The following is a 21,966-nucleotide window of genomic DNA, read 5'->3' on the forward strand; positions in this document are numbered from 1 at the left end:
GATGCCTAGCTGCCAGAGAAAACCATACGGTCATAATCTAAACAAGCGGGCAGGTCGCGGTCCCAGACTGCTCGCACTGCCTCTCGTTCTGTTTGCACATGATCATATTTAAATCAATACTGATTGTGTTCAAAGCCCTGCATAGCTCCTGCCATCTGCCAGCTCATTGAGATTCTGACAGCGTTCCAAGGAGACCCCAATGGTCAGCCGATCTGTTGCTTGTGCCCCCCCCCCCTTTCTAACGCACTCACACTCTTCCACAAGCCTGAACAGTCAGCTTTGTGTCTATTTGAATCAAGGCCCCAGCAAGGCTGATCAAGGTTTTATCTAAATATTTCAGGTTAAATGAGAATGTGTGATTTAAAACTGAAATGCCTTGAAAGCATTAGGGTTGAGTACATTATATGAGTGTCTCAGATTGCTGTTATTTACGACCTTGGAAGGGTTTTGCAGCCCATCCCTCCACCTGGTTCATGCTTGTTATAATAGCTGAAATGTAAGCATGCAATCGTTGTAGCAGAGGGGTGTAATTGTGCATGCAGTGAACCTGGGGAACTGCAAAAGTTTTTTTTTTTTTTAACGTGATCCATTCCACAGATGTTGACAGCTTGATATCATCGGTGCATCTAGTTTAGATTTCTTTGCTGGCCTTTTCGGTTTAACATATGCAGTCAAATGAGCATTTAAATGAATTGTGTTATTGAATTTAGTTTTTTTCCTTGCAGAAAACAGTTGCCGCACTTTGCAAAATAGAATGCAAATCGGTCTCAATGTTTTAGCTGTCTTTGCGAGTACCTGTATCACCATATTAGCCAGACCAAATTGCTCAAACTAGAAAACCAGAAGAACACAGCTGTGCACTATAATGTCTGCTCTGTCTGCACACTGAAGGTGAGCACGTTTAGCCTGACGAGAAGAGCATTATCATCTAGCAGTGACTGTCTTCAGGGTTTTGAATGCTATTAGAAACAGGACAGTATCAGACAGGTATCTTTGTTTGTGTGTTTTGTATCTCACTTTTTATGGCAGTGCTATTTTTAAGCACAACTTGGTTTGTAATCCTCAGCATCAACGACGCCGACGAGACCAATCGGCTTTCGTGAACAAGCTGGTTTTTTAAATCCGATCTGTGTCTAGGTCAGAGGTTTCATGGTTTAGGCCAAACAAAAAAAAGCATTCTCAGATGAAGCAGAACATTCTCCACCAGTGGAATCGAACCTTGTAACCAGTGATTGCAGTGTTTGAAAATCCACAAGGCTGTGTCATCTTTTACTGCGGGATTGGCATGGAGACTAAGCCTAATATTTATTCTGCTACGATGGAAACCCCAAGGCTTTCTTTCTTTTTCGGTTTTGCAAACAAAGAAGATAGAGCTTTGGGCTTGCATCTTCAGAATCATTCATTAAGTGAACTTGCACATCTCACTGGTTAAATATATCTGACACAGTGATCTGAGCTCTGGCCCTTTGTTGTTGGGGTAGCAGTTGAAACCTTGCATAGGGAAGTGTAATAAAGGATTGTGAAAGCATGGTATACAAAATGAGAGCTCAGAGAGGTATGGTAAAATGGGAAATGCATTGCATAATGCTGGAAAAAGCATGGGAAGAACTGTAACATTTACTGTGGAAGTTTTATCAGCGTCTCCCAGCATCCTCTTTCATTTTTGTGACATGGAAATGGATCAGGGTCTGTAAAATGAATCTACAAAACAGGAAACTCAGAGAGGCTGCCACGCATGCACCAGGACAGTGCTGTGTAACATCTTTTGTTACCAGAATAAATAAAGGCTTTTTTAAGGTCACTTTTAATTAGTGAATCTTCCCAGCTTTCCAAAGAGAACCGGTGTGGAAATAATAAAGGTGGATTTCAAAGCCACGATTCCAGATAAGGGAATCCCCACCCTGCTCACATCTCCATAGTAACGGATACACTCCATCACTGTCCCACGGGGGGCAGGGGGTGATGATGACACTGTCCCGTACCGGAGTGTCCCATACGTCCTGTTAGAGGAGCAAGCGTGTGTATCTGAGTCTAAATGGTCAAGCTCCAGTTTTCAAAACACATTCGCACACAGTCCCCTGCCACCTGCCACACTTAACATGTACGCAACTGGAATCCGTTCCCCAGCTTTTTTAGCTGTGGATTTCTGAGCTGGGCTGTTTTGAACCGCGTTGACATATTTAGGCGTTTAGCCCTTATCTCTCTGTCCCGACTCAGCCCCCTGATTCCCTGGTGGTTGGTTAGCCTTGGCCCCGGAATCACATGGGAACTGAATTAAAGCAGAGCGAGTGATCGTGTCTCCGATATCTTCAGGGAATTCCTCCCTAATTAAACTTCCGTTTCACTGCCACTCAGACTCAGAGACAGCACCATTCTGGTGTTGTGTGCTGTGGATCGGCGCTGTCAGGATTAACAAACCGGATGTTTTTTTTTAACCCCTTAAGACTCACTAGGTCACATTTTCAAGCCTTTCATGGACTTCCTGGGGAGACACAGCAGTTCATTTTTCTGATGTTGAAACGAACAACCAAGGCCTCTGTTCTAATCTATTCACTTTACGGTTTGTAATGGAGTCACTAAATCCCATGCAATATGTGTGTTCCAACCTAGAGCTGCTCATTTGTATACGCATTGAAAAATGAGTTAGAAACAAGCAATACTTCTTGATCCAGTAAGTCGATGCAGCATTCTGGGCACTCAGTTCAAGGTACTTGTTTGGTTCAAAATGTTCACTGAGGCGCATTCAAGGAAGACAGTCCAATAAGGAAACTCAGCTCTGTTAGGGTTTTTTCCTTTTAATTCCAAATCATACACATATAATCAGACAGAGTGTCTTGTATCCTGGAAATATCATTTGAAAATGATCCCCCATTTCTTTGCACAGGATAAACAGCTTCACGTATTTATTCATGAAAGCCAGTGAGAAGTGCTTTGTGACGTACAAAGTGATTCAGCGTCCAAAGAAAAGAACTAAAAGCTCGCCAACGTCCTTATCTTTCCTCACTTGAGAAGCTTGAGTTTTTGCTGGTTGATATTATGAAAACATTGCAATAGTGTCCAGTGAAGCCCTGCTTTAATGATTTCATTTAAAGAAAAGCGGTCAGTTAATGTCTCCATCAACATATCATGTTCTCATCTTAATTACAAGGTAACTTGCAAGAGATAGATTGTGCAGTAAAAGCAGCCAGCTGTATTGTAGCACTTGAATTGTTCCTGTCATCTTAACCCTGCATAGGAACCCAATGATTCTGTCCTTGAATGCAACTCTGGAGATCCGTTCTGTTGAATTGCCTTTATCAGCTACTTAACCCTCTGCAGCCTTAAGCTGAGGGAACATGAAGGTTTCAGGCCACTGCACAGCACACCAGGGGAGACTTGGGGTTTGATGCAGCAAAGTTGGCTCAACCTAGGTCTCCTGGTACCAGGTTTAAGCTCCTGTCAGAAAAAAGACTACCAGGTTGGCATATTGATTATCCTGTCATACTGCTCCAACCTATTCATTTGCTTACATTTGTTACTTTAAAAAATAGATCTGTTTTTTAAAATGCCAGCTTAGGACTGCAGTTGGTGCTCTGGCTGTGAGCGAAAATGATTATTGTAATTTTGTGAAATAATGTTCCAGTTTGTTTTATTGAATGGGATTCTCATTTCTACCACTTTTAAAATCAACGAACCATCATTATTTCTCCCTTCAATTCGCTTGTAACCCCTGTAAAGAATTTCCTGTGCAGCACACCGCCTGTAAGAAACATCCATCCTTGCACATGTGGAGTGGCCTGGATGTACGGGCTTGCTTCCAGTCCCGAGGGCAGCCTGTAGCAGCCCCTGCTCTGCGGCGTGGAGAAAGGCTCCTGCAGGTGCTTCCTGCTGCTCTGCTGCTTACTTTGTCACAGATGGATCAGCTTTGGCAAGACTGTGCAAACTTCAAGGCTGTAACCACAGCACTTTAAAACAAGGGTACTCCCCTCACATCCCTCCTGTGCCAGAAGTAACTGTAGAAATGTGCTCCTGCCAAACCGCCGGTCTGTGGTGGCAAGCTTCACTTCAAGGTTTTCTCTGAAAAAGTCAAACTTTCCTCTTCTTAGTCAGCTGATCTCTGTTGTGGAATAAGGGATGTCAATGGCCAGGGATTCTACTGATTCCAAGACAGCGGAGATGAGAGTTGGAAATAGTAACAGGTCTTTGCTGCCAGCCGCGCGCCCACTGACTACCGATCAGAGGCTGGCTGCCACTGCCAAGGGAATCACAGAATCTCAAAACTGCATCACAAGACATGTGTTGTTATTATGATAGTTCAGCCTCGAAAGACATGCCACGAAGGAGCAGACTCTGCATTTGAAAGATGCATGACCCCGGTGATGGAAAGAAGCTGAGGGTTTGTACATACCAAGCAGCAGAACGTCTGCGTCACACTTAACATTTTGTACACATATCGGTATCTAGACTGCATGTCCAGTTGTGCTGAAACTTTCTTAGGAGATTCTTTATCACAATACAGTAACACCTGTCTAATCCCTATTGAAATGAATGGCGTGATCCCCTCTTCAATCCGGCATGATGCAGACCAGCACACAGACCAGCAATTCATGCCGGATTAGAATCATGGGCTATGTAGAGAAATCTGTACATCACACTGCTCTATATTTTACAGCTATCTATGATGGGTATAGGTCACGGTCATCTACTTCTTCATGATGCTGATAGCCCCAAATGTTTATTATCTCCTATTATTTCCTAAATCCCAAGTCATAACTGTCCCTTCTTGGTAATGATGGCCACTCTTATACTGCTCCAGTCTATTCACATAGCACGATAGGGTCACCGAAGAGTTACCAAGATTACAAATTCACATTTTACAAAAGAAAAAAGCACAGAGACTCTTGCAGGGCGCTTATAAATATATAATGCATTTCAAAGGGGCTAAAAATAGCATTCCCTTTTTATTTATTTCAAAAGGACTACACTTTGACCCTGTCTGTGCATTAAGCCTTTAATTCTGCATTGCTACTGAATTCAGTTGAATGTTTTTGAAACAAAATATTATGATAAAAATGGCCAATTAAAGCAGCTCAGGATCTTCACAGGCTGACTGAGCCAGCCTCGAGGCTCCGCAGGGGGAGGTGACTCAGTCCTATTACAATATCAAAGTCTCAAATTAATTTAGGGTTTTTCTCCCCTCTGAGGATAACTGCTGCTTGTGCTATTGTCTCATATGTTTGATTACAGTACAGTAAGTGATTGTTTTGTGAAATGTATCGCCTCAAGGCCCTTCATTTATTCCTAAGAGTAATGCTGCTACAAACTGAACGTTCCTCTCGTTGCATTAAAACATTTTACCCAAGCCCTCTGGCTGATGGGGTATAATGCATGATCTCAGGCTATATTTCCTGAGCTCAGAGGTTGCCTCTGAAGGAAATACATCCTGTTCTTTATTCTGCATTAAACTTGGCAATGCATGATTTAAGAAGGTGTGGACGACAATGAAATCAATTAGATTTTCACTGATCTATTATCGGCTCTAAATGATCACATGAACTCCCATTAACTGTGACTGTCTCCCTCTCTCTATGTCTTTTTCTTTTTTTCTCGGTCGGCTTTTTGACTTCTTGTTGTTTTTTTTTAAATATTAAAGTAAAACCATCCCACTGTACTCTCCCACAATAGAGGAGGGTCTGAAACGTGATTATAGCTCCTAATATGATCATCAATAATCAGTACAGGCAATCAGTAATGTTATGATAAACAAGTACTGTTCTAACCAAATTTACTGTGGCATGCACACTGGAACACAGGTTTGACCCGGGGTGCCCGAGTGAAGAATCAAGTTCTGGTGGTCTCAAACCTCATCCAGAAACCTCTGGAATATAAATATACAAAGAAACTGAGAATGTAAAACCCTGTTTAGACATCTGTGCACAGGAGTGATGGAGAGTCAGTCCTGAAGCCTGCTCCAGGCTCCACATCACCTCACCTCCTGATCTGTAACTGTGCAGCACAAAGCTCAGTCTAATATTAACACAGGGAAAACATGCTGGCCAACACGAACGGAACCCACAGGCCACCCAGCCGACTGAACAAAGGAAAGAGACGTCATGTTGCATTGTATTCAAAAGAGAAGTGAGGGAATTGTTGCAATTGAGATTTTGAAAAGTAAAATAGCCCACCAGATGACAAGGTGACATGACTTTTAATCCCCAGTACTTGCTATTGCTGTCTCATGTTTAGTGCATGCTGAAAGCTCGTTGTTTCTAATATTACAAGACAGACAAAAGATGAACCTCGCTCAACAGGGTTTTCATTATGTAACTTGAGAAGTTCTTAACCACACAAAAAATGCCCCTAATTGGAATGTTTGTAGCCTGTGTGTTTGAACCGAACGTACAGTGCCGTGATGAACAGTAATGAGTGACTCACAGACGGGGCTAGAAGACTGTCTTTACTGTTCTGTGGTGTAACCTGAACTTGATTTAGAAACAGATACAGCTACACACAGAGCAGCCTCGGAGAGCCAGCAGTGATCACTCCTACCGATAACAGGCAATTCAATAAGCGATTTCATCTAATACAATTATTTGCATGAAATAAAATCTGTATTATTATTATTATTATTATTATTATTATTATTGACTTCAGAGACGATTTCATGCTTCTCTGGAAATGGTTATTTTCAATGTGTTTTGTGTTTTTTCCCTAGGGAGGTCACATTCTCTCGTCCGCTAAGCTGTCCCTTCCTTCCTTGCCCAGCCGGATGTCATTTTCAGAAACTTCTGTCACAAACCTTCTGTAAGTAAAGAAAACTTGTGTTTTTATGACATTATTTTTTTAGGGCTGTGCTGATACTCGTTCTCATGCTAGTAATTGCCTTTAAGAAGTGTTTATCTGCAGGTATTAAATACAGCTATTCATTAACTTGTTTATCTATCTGTCTATCTATGGATCAGTATAGTCATTTTTCACACCACCTTACTCCAGAAATCCAGCTTTTAGGAGTCTTTTCAGAAGCGGACCCGATGGTGGATTAAGGGCATTTTTGCTGGAATAGTTAGTAAACCTGATAAATAATGATCTAAGCATGAACATGGCAGAGAACACATATAATAAGACATTAAACAGGTAAAGGAAATGTTTGCAATCCTATATTTGTAGGGACACCATATTTTTATTTACTATTTCTGTCTCCAGTCAGACAAAACTCCACGCAGGGTGAAAGTCGACAACAAACTAAATATTTTTTAAGGCATATTTAATTCTTAGAAAGGTGATTTACAAAGTCAGGACTATCTTTGTGGGGACATTTTCTCAAATTTTGTCTGCACATTGATAATAATACCTGCGCGCGCGCACACACACACACACACACACACAGCACCTCTTTTTTCACCTGCCTCTTGCGTTCTGTCCTTTGCTAGATGGGAGAATGGCAGTGGAGTGTGTCTGGATCTGCAGGTAATCGATACCGTGAGAAGTGGCAAAGACAAGGAGGACACGGTGATGCATCACGTCCTCGCAGGAAACCTGTACAAACCACGCAAGAGGGTGAGTCGGCACCCTATATTCAACACACAAAAAGATGTGACACCCCGTATTCAACACACACAAAGACATGACACCCCGTATTCAACACACACAAAGCCATACAAAGCCATACGATCACTGGTTTTGTGAAGTTATCTATTTTAGAGGCAGGAGGCCCATTCCATGTTCTGTGTGTTACAGCCTCATTAAAGATTGGCAATCACTCTGTAGAAGTTGTTGATCTATAAACACAGTATTTGGCCTATAAACGAAGCTTCTGCTACTTCACTATTTTTCACAAATGTATTATTGGGATTAAAATAAAGATTGATGATTGATATTCATGAACCTGTGTGCGTATGCATGTGTGCGTATGTGCGCGTGTGTATATGTGTGTGTGTGTGTGTCTCTGTGTGTGAGTGTGTCTCCAGTACCAGGCGAATTACAGCCGTCACTTCATCAGCGCGGATGAGCAGGAGTGGCAGGACCGCGAGGTGATCCAGAGGAACATGCGGTGCCGGCTTGAGTCCTTCAGATCCACCAAGCACAGCGTCTACCAGAACAAGGGCAAGTCCCGCCACAAGAAGAGCCAGAAGAAGGCAGGTTTCTCCTCCTCTCTTTGCACACCTTCACATCAGAGATCACATCCCAAAACACATGCTGTACACAAAGAGAACAAATCCATGACTTGGTTTATTTAAGGAATGCTGAGATTTCTTTAAATCAGACATTACATTATTGACATTGTTTTGGTAATTAAAGTGTCTCCGATGCACTTTCCCTGTGTCTCCTAAACTGTCTCTAACTCCACGCTGGACTGATCTTGGCAAAACACTTTCTTCTTCTTTCTTCTAGTAATGTAAACTAACTCTGACCGCAGGTTTTCATGATGAAAGACACTGTACTGCACCAGATGATTGAACGGTGCGAAGTGGAAAAGTACACAGACGTGAAATCCGAGATTCCCTATAAATAATAACGCTGCACTTGTGACCAAAGCTGTGCTTTCAATTAATTTCATCCACTGCACTGTATTCATACTATCCTGGACCTAATCCTCGAAAGCCTTGTAGAAAGTGAAAATCATTACTTGTATTTTATTATAACACAGACACAAGGCATTGTTAGTGCATGTTGATATGAGGATACCTGTATGTTGTTGCCCTGCTTTAAGGTTTTCCAAGTCATTGTTAAAAAGTACAGGATGAAAAACCATTCAGCTTCACAGCTAGAGCTCTTGCTGTTTGTAATTGAGGACTTTGCTTGGGATTACGGGGGTGATATATATATATATACCTATATATATGTGTGTGTGTGTGTGTGTTTACAGCACAGAAGCAATGATGTCAATGGAGATGTTCCCAATGGCAAACCCAAAAGAAACATCAGCTGGCAGGACACAGGTGAGAGTCCCATTCCAGCACTCCTCACTATGGATTAGAACAAGATGCATCATCTCAAGTGTTTTACATGCTGGCTTGTAGACCATGATCTCAAAACTGTGCCTGAGGGCAAAACTGTGGACATGTGTGTTATAACTGTGACTCCATCTGACATAATCTTCTGCAATCCTGCTTCTGTATAACAGAGGGACTGAAGTCATTATAAGTCTACTAGTCTGTGATCGCAATCTCTGCTTCACTGCCTCTTGATAAAGCAGAATATTATTTGACATTTCGTAAGTTAGTTCAGTGTCAGGAGGAAAAATCATCATGCCCAATACTACAGTATACGTTTACGCTACATTAGAGCAAAAAAAAAAGAATAATTCTGCTGGTCTGTGGCAGCTTGTTTAAAGCTCACTTCCCCTCTTCAAACCCTCTCGCTCTCACTAAGGAACAGTCTTCTTTTTCTGTCTTCCCCAGTGCCTGTTGTCATGACAATGGACTCGGAGGAGGAAGAGGAAGACAACTCAGGAGCTGAGAAGGAGGAGGATGAAGGGATCACCTTCGTGGCTCGAGCTGCAGATGAGGTCCTGCTGGAGGGGAAACAGTCAAGTGAGTCTCTTCACTAGAAACCAGCTTCTCTCCACGGTCCTCTGGTGCACCCCGAGTTCTCACAAGAAGACTCTTTCATACTATAAGAGAGACAGGGTCAACTGTATATATTAACTTGTATTATGGACCCTGACATTGTCTTTATAAAAAATATACAGTGTAAGGTGCTGTGTAAGATTGTTGTAATCTCTGCTAGAACTGATAAAATATTACCAAAAGAAGGGAGTGGGGTCAGAACTCGGTGAGAGAAGAGTGAGGAGAGCTGCATGACGTGTGAGCAGCCTGCAGCTTTCCTTGTATAGTAATCATCTCTGCACACAGCATTGTGCTGCGTTCCTCCATTGGTTCCTTTTGATTTGTTCTTTTCTGTCTCCTTTGTTTTTTTTGTCAAGGAAACTGTATGAACCAAATTGTATTTTTCCAAAAGAACTTCATCCACCCAAGAAGGGAGCGGATTATAGGCACCTTCCTGTTCTTTCAGAATGTCTTTGCTGTTAATCATTCACAATTCCTTGGCTGATTTTTTAATGCACAATAGGCTGTTAAGCTCAGTTCACTTGCGACTTAAACTGGATTTGAACTTGAATCACATGAGAACAGGCTGTTTGAGTTTATCACGGAAGGGTCTGCTTTGCTTTCAGGCTTTTCCCAAATTAGAAACTGCCAGCGTACCTGTTGTTAAGTCTGTGCTACAGCACATACCTACCAACACATCTAGTTTTCATTGCTTTCTTGAGACTTGAGTCTAGCTATGATTATATAGCAGAATTTTATTTATGAATTTTACTCTCCCTGGTTTTTATAATCTCTCTCTCTCTGCCCCATATGCTCCCCCTCTTGCTCTCTCTTTCTGTTTCCTCCTTTCTCTTTTGCCCCTGTCCCTACACCTCCATCCCCCACTCCCAGGTATTCTGGATGTGTATCAGAGCCCCTTCCTCCTCCCCCCGTCCCCCACCTGCACGGAGAAGGAGCTGCCCTGGAAGGGAGACCAAGGGGACCTCCCAGCCTGCGTCTCCTCGGAGACGACCAAGATCGTGCCCATTGACCTGCAGCAGGCCTGGAACCAGAGCATCTCATCCCTGGAAAGCCTGCCGCCCCCCACAACGTCCGAGGTGCAGCAGCTCCAGCACAGGACAGTGCCCCTGGTGATGCTGGAGGAACGCGGGGCCCCAGCTGCCCTCGCTAGGCCCCCGCTGGACCCCTGTTTCCAGTTCCCAGAGCACGCCACAGCCGCTGGTAGAAGCAGTGAGGAGGACAGCACGGAGTGCATCCAGCAGCAGGAGCTTCGGCCCCTCATGTCCTCCGACAAGCAGCCCAGACCAGGCCCATCTGCTGAGTCTGCCGGAGCCAGGTGGCCGGTCCAGTTCAACAGAGCTGCCCGGGTCTCTCTTCTGCAAAATGTAGTTACTGCCTCCCCTTACAAGGGCAGCGGCCAGACAGACCTTTAGTTACTGCACCCCTACATCCCCCAGCACATGTTACTTGAATGTAGCACTTTAAACCTGAGAGGAGATTCACTCTCAATTGTGTTTTTATTATTATTTATTATTATTATTATTATTATTGCACATGCAGAAAGGTTGAAACAATTTCAGTGCTCCATATGTTTCTGTTATTAACCATTAATCTCACATCTGTTGCTTGTCTTTTTTTGAAGGAATTGTTAAACCCAAAGTAATACATACAGCACATATATAAACACACACATACGTAAACACACACACACATATACTCACATACATACATACACACACACACATAAACACACACACATACATACACTCACATACATACATACACTCACATCCATACATAAACACATACAAACACATACATTCACATACATACAAACAAATAGACAGTTTCATTAGGGAATATTTAACGTGGTTAGACTGATCTTTTTCGATGTAACTTTTTAAATTATGCACAGGATTTTATTCGTTACTTGACTGTGTGACTGAGTTATGTACTGTGTCCTTTCAGCTCATTGACTGTTGTTGAAAAAGGGAAATGCAGTGCTGTGATATTGAGCAGAGCTGCAGGGTAGGTAAGAATCAGTTGATAGAGGTTTCACTGTGAGAGGAGCGGAACCCTTACCTCCACTCCCCCACCTCTCCAAGCGATTACAGCAGCTCCAACTAAAATAAGCCATTTTTAATAAACACCATTACAGGAGAGTTTAAGGTACTTCAATTTGTTATAGAGCCTATGTTGGAGAACTTTTACGTGAAATGAAATAACTGCTGATACTTATTTGAAAATCTGCAAGTGTTGATCTACAGATCTATAGAGAGAATGTAACCCTGTTTCAGTGGTTCCTTTTTAATTTCATGTGTTTATTCTTTGTACTGGGTTGGTAGTGTAGATTCTGATAAACATATTATTATTATTATTATATTATTATTATTATTATTATTATTATTATTATTATTATTATTATTGCATGGAATTGTGTGATGTATTTATTTTGTTCATGTAGTCCTATACATAAAACTTTAAAGAATGTTTTCTTAGCTTTTTATTATTCATACACCTAAGTTGTGGTGTTTATAATTATAACATGTTTACATATTTAAATGTTGCTTTTTGTGTTATAGTATTTTTATGAATTTTTTTTATGGTTTTTGCTATAATTGCATGCCTTGAAATGAATCCATCTGCTATATGAAACAGAATGAATTTGCTTCAGCAGTTCACACTATTTTAATTGATTTTCATTTGAGTGTGTTTATACAGCAGAGATTATATAATAGACTAAACCAATTGGGAAGTGTTTTAATGATCCAATCAGCTGTGTACCTCTGTTACCGTCGTATTCGTTATTGTTTTTATTGATTTTAATAAGCACCTGTTCAGAGCTGAAAATATACACCATTGAGTGAAATGAATGGAGAGGAATGGATCTGTGTGAAATGCATTGAGTCTGCCTACATGGTGACACGGTGGCACCCTGGCTTCCTTGGGATTGGCCAGTTCAGCCACTATATGGGTTAAAATTTTTGTATATGAGGAAGCTACAACACAGAAAATCTATTACAAGAAAATGCAGGTGAAAATAAATATCTTTTATTAGAAACTATCGCTTTAAAAACAAAACAAAAACTTAAAAAAAAAACACATGCTTAAATGTTTTCTATAAAAATGCATATTTAACTTGTAATGCTTTGTTATCTGTGGGGATTTCATGCAAGATATCTTGCAGACTAAGAAATTAAAACTAAGTGATTACACTGATGTCTTTATTTTTTATTAAATTGAAGTAATGTGCTGATTTTTCAGTAAAGTGAATTATGTTTCAAGATACCATTGATGCTGTTCTAAAATGTATTTTAATTGTGCATTTTTGTGCTTTGAAAAGGGACTGAATTGATGTAACTTGAAACTCAACTGCACTGAACTGTATTTATCCACAGAACAGGTATAGAAGAGGCACAGCAGAGCCAATGCGAAAGAAGCATGCCGTTACAAAGAAAGGTATGCAACATTGCAATGCCTTTTTAAAAATCAATAAATCCATGGTTCCCTACAACCTTCCCTCATGCTACCCAGTGAAAACCCAATGGTTGCTCGTACCAGTATGTGTGCTGAAAACATGCGTCTCAAAGAATGGTAATCCATTAGCACCCCAGAGCTTTCACAAAGGAATCCTGGACATGCTTTTCCACTTTGTTTCATAGAGCTGGTGGAGTGGTGTGCATCGCTGACATTCTAGAACATATTCAAACTTGGACACAAGCCTGCTGGGGAGGGTTCTTAACCTGTCTGCTATATAATTAGGCAAGGAAACCTGTGCATTTATTTTTTCACACCTCTATGTCGCACAGAAGGGGCAAGGCTCTCAAAGATTTTGAGTCGTCATTACCATGGATTTTGTCCAAAAAGGAAAAAAAAAACACACCCAATAAATTTACCAAAGCAGATATTCGGGTGCTTCTACTTTAAATTGTATTACGTGTGTTCATTTTAGAATTGTAATGGTGTTTTTTTTTTTTTCCTTTCAGAAAAAACAAAATGTTTTGGACTAAATAGTTTTGAGAATGTAACAAAAAAAATGTGCTGAAAACAATGTGGAGTTGAAATGCTTTGAGAATGGTTGAGTAAAGAGCAGACGTGATGACAGCGGTTCATTAGCATTCACATCTGACGCCATGTTTGCAGCTTTCTGTGCTGCCACACAGACGAGGCCGTGTGAGTTCATCCCAGTATAAATTCTAATACATTGTAATGACATTTCACCAGCTTTGTGTGCAACGTAATAGAGGGCTATGACTAAACCATCAGGAAAGTGTGCACAGTAAAAGTGTTATTACATGGCAACTCAAAGGTAGCCACTGTAAAGGATGGTAAAATCATACTCATCAAAATGGCAAACCAGGGTAGAGTATGGTAAAAGCATAAATACAGTGGTAAATGTTTATAGTGGAATATAGGACGTTATTTTGCTCAGGACAGCTTTGAAGAAAGGCTATTGCATGCTCATTTAACATGATCAACATGCTGAGCTGACCCCTGTCTTGCTGCAGGAGTGGCTTGACTTCAACAGGGACTGGTGCAAATATCATCAGCTCCTTTCATTAATATCTCCCATTATTCCTGACTCTCCAATGACCTTCCAAACAGACAGGCTCTGCATCACGTGACCACGCATTTTATTATGCCAATAATATTCTTCTAGGAGGTGTTAGTGTTCAGGACATCATTAATATAGCAATTAGATCACTTTTTTAAATTATTATTATCATCATTACTAAAGCAATGTAATGTGAACCCAAATGAAGTGTCATGTGAATTGTAAGCTGAGCGTATTGAGTTGGGGAGGAAGCCTGTTCTTCAGTAGGCTTCATTGATGGAGACTGTGTGTGAGCAACACTTGGTCACTGTCTGCTGTCCTGCCCACATTGGATAACAGCCATTGTTTTGTATAACACAGTCATTATTAATGTAGACAGCACCAGTTTATCTTTATTATATGTAAATATAAATATTTGGTTTTAAGGTATATTTTAAAATGCCGCAAACTGTTTACAGTTTGATCTTTTTTTCGTCGAATGTCTTTGAATAATCACGGACCATTCCAACACATTTCCAAACACGTTTTCCGGCGACAATGATTGACATGGACTTACCAAATGACCTGTGAGTAGTTAATCTCGAGCCTGGGGAAGAGCCAATTGGAGGTGGCGTTAGGCGGGGTTTTGTGTCGTTTGCCTGCTTCCCCTTGGATCTGCTGTTGTCAGAAAGTCGGAGGCGAAATTTGTACAGATAGGTAGGTGTTCGTGTAAGGGAGATCTTTCTTGATCCCAGTGAACATGTGCCTTATCTATCTGTCTATCTGTCTATCTGTCTATATCTCCCTAGGAATGTGGGAACGGTAGTTTATAAATAATCGTAGTGACCCAAAACAGAAGTGAGTGGTGTAAAGTTTATTTAGATTATAGTTAATAATAACGTAGTCATTATTGAATCCTAGTGGTTGTCGTTATTTTGAAACAGTTGCGGCAACAGACAAATAAATAAATTAAACTTTGGAATGTAGCTAGTGGAACAAAGCGGCGCTCTTTCCTCAGCCTGCACCACGTGTTTTTAATTGAACTGCAGCTAAGTTAATTACTTTTGATATAGCAACAACTAATCGGTCCTGTATGCTTGGAAAAAATATGCAAATATCTATATTGCTATCCATAAAGATTTTTAAGACAGAAATTCGTAACGTTAAAAAGTAGACAACCATACCTGCACATCCAGTTTGATTCACTCTATAACTTGTGTCAATGTTGAGTGTATTATTATTCTATAACTTGTGTCAATGTTGAGTGTATTATTATTCTATAACTTGTGTCAATGTTGAGTGTATTATTATTCTATAACTTGTGTCAATGTTGAGTGTATTATTATTCTATAACTTGTGTCAATGTTGAGTGTATTATTATTCTATAACTTGTGTCAATGTTGAGTGTATTATTATTCTATAACTTGTGTCAATATTGAGTGTATTATTATTCTATAACTTGTGTCAATGTTGAGTGTATTATTATTCTATAACTTGTGTCAATGTTGAGTGTATTATTATTCTATAACTTGTGTCAATGTTGAGTGTATTATTATTCTATAACTTGTGTCAATATTGAGTGTATTATTATTCTATAACTTGTGTCAATGTTGAGTGTATTATTATTCTATAACTTGTGTCAATGTTGAGTGTATTATTATTGTTGTTGTTGTTGTTGTTGTTCTTGTTGTTAGTCGTATAAACTGTCGTAAATGCATAGTATAACCATGGGAAAACTACGCATTTGCCACAAAATCATTTACTGCGGTAAACTTTTGTAGGTATACTGTAGGTTACGGTACTTATTTGCAAGAACTGGTTAAAGTATTTTTTTAAATCATTTTAATGGTGGTAGGAAATATATGTTGTTTACTATCAAAAATCTGAATGATTGAAAGAAAAAACAGGTTTTCATGGTTCACGCATTACGATATAGGCCTATAATACTTTAGTTTTTATTGCGCATCATGAAATGAAAATAAAATGATTTTAAAGTCGTGCTATGACTGCGTACTGCAGTAAGCTCTTACAGTATTTGCAGATGGTTTGATGTAACTGTGCTCAATAAATAGCTCTTGTTTCATGTGCTACTGATTCACATTAATAAGTGATTGTTCTATCAGTGGCTTGCCGGATACAGCAATGTTGGTAATTGTTCCCATCACTACTCCAAAAGAGTGCAATTAATTTGAAGAACAAATCCTGACCCTGTGTTTTGCAAGAAGGGTTGTTCCGAATGGAGACACATTTCTGAGGGTATTTTTAGTGTTTATTTCTTGAATAATGAGTTTTAAAGGGTGGAAGGAAGTAGGCGTCTTTGTCCAAATCTTTTTTCCCCCTAAAGGCTGAAGGATATGTGCAGTGGGGTTATGTCATCCATACTGCAGCAGTACTGTTCTGTAAGTTCATAACAAGTTCTTGACCTAGTCCAGAACAAGGCTTACAAATGTGCGCTTGAGTTGTGTAATGGAAACACTCAACATATACAAAAAAGTTCCCTTACCAGTGTTAATATCATTGACAGCTCTGCAGTAAGTTATTTTTCATACTGTGTATTCTGTATAGCAATGTGCAAGATGCATGTTCTCGTTTGTATTTCACCTTCATTAATACTGGGTTAATGAACCCTCGACTGTATTGTCGATTGTTGCCTGTCTTGTAATCCTTTAGGAAATTGCATGCTGGTTGCATCTCTTCTTCTTACCGTTCATGCTGCTGTCACAATACCTGTGTTGCTGTGTTATACACACCTTGCACTCACTTTCTGTGGCACTTGCCCTGAAATACAGCCCGTATACAGACAGACTCATCCCTGCTAGGCAGACACTCCTCCACTCAGCAGCCCTCACAAGTTTCGTTCTGAATAGCAGTGTGATGTAATGACATGTGGATAAAGGCTCTGTCAAGTGTGTGTTAACTGCTTGCATTGCAATGCGATTCCACACTGTTTGTGAGCTGCACTGTACATTTCACAGCCAGGCTCAGCAATGTGTTGTGTGAATAGAGGGAATGTTAATGCAGTTTATCCACTTGACTTCCGCAGTTTGATTTGTATCGTTAGGAGGGCTTATGAAAATACTGGGTGCTGGTTAATGGCACCAGTCTTTTTGTTTTGTTAGGTATATCAGTCTTTAAAAGCTAAATGTTTACTCAGCACCGTGCCTGCTAATAAAAAGTCTTGTTCGAGTAGGACCAGAGTACCTCTTCACATTTCTTTGCGCACATCAATGAGAAGTGAAGGTGGCAGTGGCACCTTGTGGAATGGGAGGCACAAACATTTCTTTCTCTTTCGTTAAACGTTTGTGTGTATGTGTGTGTGTTTCATTGTTGCACGCATTTAAATGGACCATATAAAAAAAAACTGTTTTCTAGTCTTATATGGGGACATACAAATACAAAAATGCATGGAAAATACAAATGCATGATAGACTCATATGAGGATGCCATTTCCCCCCATATAAAGCAATGTAAAAAAAATTGAAAAAAATGTCAATGGAAAATATATTTATTATCTGTCAAAAAACAATTTTTTTCAGCTACTTTCAATGTTTCATGTGTTACATTTTAATCATTTTAAGGAAACAAAGCTTGCAAAAACATTTGCCGGGGCTGTGCTGTTATTTTTGTAACCTTTGTATTTAATGTTTGTTTTCCAATCCTGACACATAAATGTACACATGCACACAGCAGGCGTTTATTTTAATAAATACCTCCGCTCTTCTTTAATGGTATAGAAATCCATCTGGGGTTTCTGCCATGTTTAGGTCATTAAAATAGACCCTGTAACCTGTCTTCCTTTTCATTGGTATATGTATTTATTTCAAATGTTATTTGAGGGCTGATGTAGGTAATTGCACAAGCATTGTAGTTCAGGGCATTAAATGAAATCTAATTGCACACTGTGTATAGTACAGCAGGTTATATAATGTGCAACGTCTGCAGTAGGCTCTTTAAAAAAACATGTTCCCATGAGTTCTTAGGCCATTGTCTGTGCAATCATGTGACCTACAGTACACTGGGTGAAGTCATCAGATTCTAAAAGATGGAAAGCTTTCCAAGCATACCACTGTGTGTGGCGTTTTAAACCAGCTGTCCTCATTTGAATCACTATTGAGAACCACTAGGCTGTAGTGGTGGAAACTTTCTCCAGCATCCAAAACCTGATCCCTAAATCCCTCTCCTCTGGAATTGATGCTAAAGCAAATACTCTCCTCGTACTGTAAACCCTGTACGAGAACAAAAATCTGAAAATGAAACCTGACAGTCTGTCTGCTTTCCTACGTGGACCTTTAACACAGCACCTAATTATCTAACTGGTTATAATAACATGGGCTCCTCTAGTTTCTTCTGTTACAGCCCTCTGAAATCAGTTTAGTAAACCAGACCAGGCCTCTGTCCACTGAAATATCATATGGTAGCAATCCAGTCCAACTTTGCGTTTGTTTTTAACGTCAAGTTAGATTGGTCCCGGTATTTTGTCTCTAATCTGGCAGCACTTGTGGTTATGATTAATGGCAAGGCGGAGAAGAAATTCAAAAGAAAACATGAAATGAGAAGAAGTGTATTTTGAATGGCTCAGCACCATGGCTTAGCTATATCCTGCCTGTGTGACAAGGTGAAGTGGAGACCATGCACTTTGCAAGCCTGTGCGTTAACTGCTGCACAGAAGAGCAGGGATGGAGCTTTTCAACTCATCTCACCTGCAGCACCAATCTGCACAGCATAGGCAGTTTTTATTGGGTGTCAGCAAAGTACGTAAGACTCCCATTTCATAACAGTTTGTCCATTCCTGGTTTTACTAGAACACACCTGGGCTTGTTACTCATACATTGTGGCAAATCAAGCTCGTAGTAAAACCTGGAATGGGGTAAACTGCTATGCAATAGGAGTCTTACTTCCATCCCTGCAGTGATGGAAGATCAAATGGCTATGGAAAGATAAGGTTGAAAAACTGTGTTATTAAAAAGTTGTTTTTGTGATTAAATAACTAGTTTGCTGAATTTGTTGATGGATTCTAGTCTACTTTTCGTCATAATTATTCCAGCCTGTGATCATTTGTAAATCCTGAATCACCCCTGTATTATCTTACAGTCAGATATAGTGTTTCCGTCTTCCTAATTATTGCAGTCTGAACTGCTCTTCCAGTTCGAAACCTGTCTGAACTAAGCAAGCTATAGTATCGTCGCAAGCCTTCTCACATTTCTGTAGTTAACCTTGTCTTTGACAGAGATGATTGGGTAATGACCCAGGTCTTTGGCAGTAGGTAATCTCTTCATTGTGCTGAGGGTCAGTCGGAGGGATATGGAGCTTTGTATTTATATCCAAATCCTCCCTTCATCTATAGACTTTGATCTTCGACTCACTCTTTAAACCTGTGGTTGTTTGATAGTCTCTACGATGTAAGTGGAAGCGCTTCGGCTTTACTAAGTAAAATACAGAGGTTGGACGTAAAAATGAGTAACACCTGTGACTACCAGGTGCAAGTGATTCGACATCTGCAAGGTGCTTGCATTGTTACGAGATTGGGTTACTGTGCAGGAATACGAAAATGCAGAGTGCTTTCGGACCAAACTGTCTGGTATGTTTTTCTAACTGCGTTTCTGCAGTGCTGCCGTGCTTGAGTTCACCCATGTGCATAACCTGCCCTGTGCTAGACTTGGAATTGCTCTGTGGGGCAGAAAATCTCCTGCTCAAATTCTTAAGTGGTGATGAGCCTGCGTATTGTGGAGCACTTTGTTTGGGTATGAAATGAGATTATAAAGGAACAGGAACAGGCACTGGTAATTTTCCATTTATATGTGGAGCTGAATGGATGGCTGACAGACAGAGAAACTGCGCTAGAAATGTATTTACTTAAAAGTAATACAAAATTGAATAGCTTGCAAAAAAAAGGTCCTGCTGTCCTATGCAAAATAAAAAGCATTGTGTGAACTCCCTGGCTTGATTGACCTTGATTAATCCTCCCACCCCCTCCCTGCCCAATTAACTAGCATCCCTGAAGCATATCTACACATTCATGCCCCATCTTCAATAAAATGTCAATACCAGGTTAATTAAAAAAAATCTGCTCTCTCTTGATTCTGCTGGCTTTTAATGAGTAATCTACAACAGTAACCCTATTGTATGCAGAATATTAGTACTCAGTATGCAAGTCTTGCACACATGTTTCCGGTACGAAGAGGAGGAAGAAGAAAAGTATTGTATTTTGACCCTGTAACTTTCCTGAGAGTACTGTAATGTATTGCCTGATGTATACAGTAACGTGGATATGAAATTCAGTATTTAAAATCATAAAGATAAGAATTTGTGTGTTTGGTTGTTTTCATAATGTTTTTTTTTTTATTTTTCCCTGCTTTTCTCCCAATTTGACATATCCAAATGTATTTTGAGCTCAGCCCACTGTTACCACCCCTGTGCTGACTTGGGAGTGGTAAAGAAGAGCACATGCTGTCCCCTGAAGTGTGTGCTGTCAGCTGACTGCTTTTTTTCACTATGCATCCCTGCCATGCATTCAACTGAGAGCTACAGTGTTGGAGGACAACGCAGCTCTGGGCAGCTTACAGGCAAGCCTGCATGCGCCCAGCCAGTAGACATGGTGTCTACGCTGAGCTGAGGACACCATGGCCGAACTAAGCCCTGGGCAGTGCCATGCCAATGGTGCGCTGCCCTCTGGGAACTCCCATCCACTGTCAGCAGTAGAATAGCCTGTACTTGAACCTGTGACCTCCAGGCTATAGGGTGTATTCTGCATTCCACACGGAGCGCCTTTACCGGATGCGCCACTTGGGAGTCCCCATTTTTCATAATGTTAACAATGAAACTGTACTGTATGCAGTGTATTACATGTGGGTGTGATGTGACAGATTGCTAATTGTATTTACTGTACATGAATTGCTTGTTCGGACATATTAAACAGAGGAGAAATGAGTTTGATTGTTTGATTGTAGTTTTAAAGGAAAAACCAAACTAATACTGTCTGGTGCAAATCCTTTTGAAACGTGAGCAGGACTATGTTGCTGAGTAAATATTGTGTAATATATCACAGCATTGTTTTAAATGGAGTTGCTAGTGTATTACCTTGCTTGTGTTTTGCACTTTTCCCATGGTTTTACTTTCCCATTTTCCTACTGTTTTAACATGCTTTCACTGTGCTTTGCTGTACTGGACCATGGTTAACCATGGTCTACTATGGTAAACATTTCTTAAGAAAGATCTATCATGGTATTCCCATGGTCCAGTATAGTAAGGGACAGTGGAAGCATGGGAAAAGTAAAGTAAAAGCACTGTAATGAATTCACCATGGCAAACTTTCATAAGAGGCGGGTGGCACAGATCTCCAGAGCTTCGGGTTAGTTTTAACAGCAGATTGCAGTAGCAGGTAAGGTCTGCTGTACCAAAACCGCCACTGTGACACTGCAGAAACAGAAAGCATGCTAATTGTGCAAATGGAAATCTTGCAGAAATCCAGCTTGCTGATTTGTTCTGTGTCTGACTTTTTGCCACGTCATGAAAGAACGGAACGTAGCTACAGCCGTTTCTTTTCTCTTGGAAGGAATGTGAATTCGTTTTTGTGATTCATTTTTTCCCTTTCATTTTACAAACTTGTACCACATGGAATAATTTCTGTGTAATTATTGAAACGCTGCCTTGTGATCAGCTTCCCCTTGCAGCAAAGCCCACAGACATTTAACTGCATGCTTACTTTCCATGATACTTGAAAGCAATCAGAATAACAAATCTTTTATTGTAATGTCTACAGTTTCACCATGAGCACTGCAGGACCATTGATCGTGTGATACAAACAGTTCATTAACAGGGGTGCAAGGCTGGCATTGTACAGCGTGAGACAGCAGCCATTAATTATAAAACAGTTCTGCTAGCCTGAATATTTAACAATACCCCTGA

General features: G+C 40.4%; 1 protein-coding gene across 1 annotated transcript in view; it reads left to right on the plus strand.

Moving 5' to 3' along the window:
* Positions 1-11,261, plus strand: part of LOC121325223 (sodium/hydrogen exchanger 5-like) — a 28,764-nt gene extending 17,503 nt beyond the window's left edge. Inside the window, exons 11-16 of the mRNA XM_041267598.1 lie at positions 6,695-6,783; positions 7,410-7,536; positions 7,947-8,114; positions 8,846-8,918; positions 9,381-9,512; positions 10,419-11,261. Of these exons, the coding sequence (XP_041123532.1) occupies positions 6,695-6,783; positions 7,410-7,536; positions 7,947-8,114; positions 8,846-8,918; positions 9,381-9,512; positions 10,419-10,960 (1,131 nt within the window). The 3' untranslated portion in view covers positions 10,961-11,261. The remainder of the gene's footprint in view (positions 1-6,694; positions 6,784-7,409; positions 7,537-7,946; positions 8,115-8,845; positions 8,919-9,380; positions 9,513-10,418) is intronic.
* Positions 11,262-21,966: the final 10,705 nt, after the last annotated feature.

This window comes from Polyodon spathula, chromosome 13, assembly GCF_017654505.1.
Source record: "Polyodon spathula isolate WHYD16114869_AA chromosome 13, ASM1765450v1, whole genome shotgun sequence".
Taxonomy (NCBI): Eukaryota; Metazoa; Chordata; class Actinopteri; order Acipenseriformes; family Polyodontidae; genus Polyodon; species Polyodon spathula.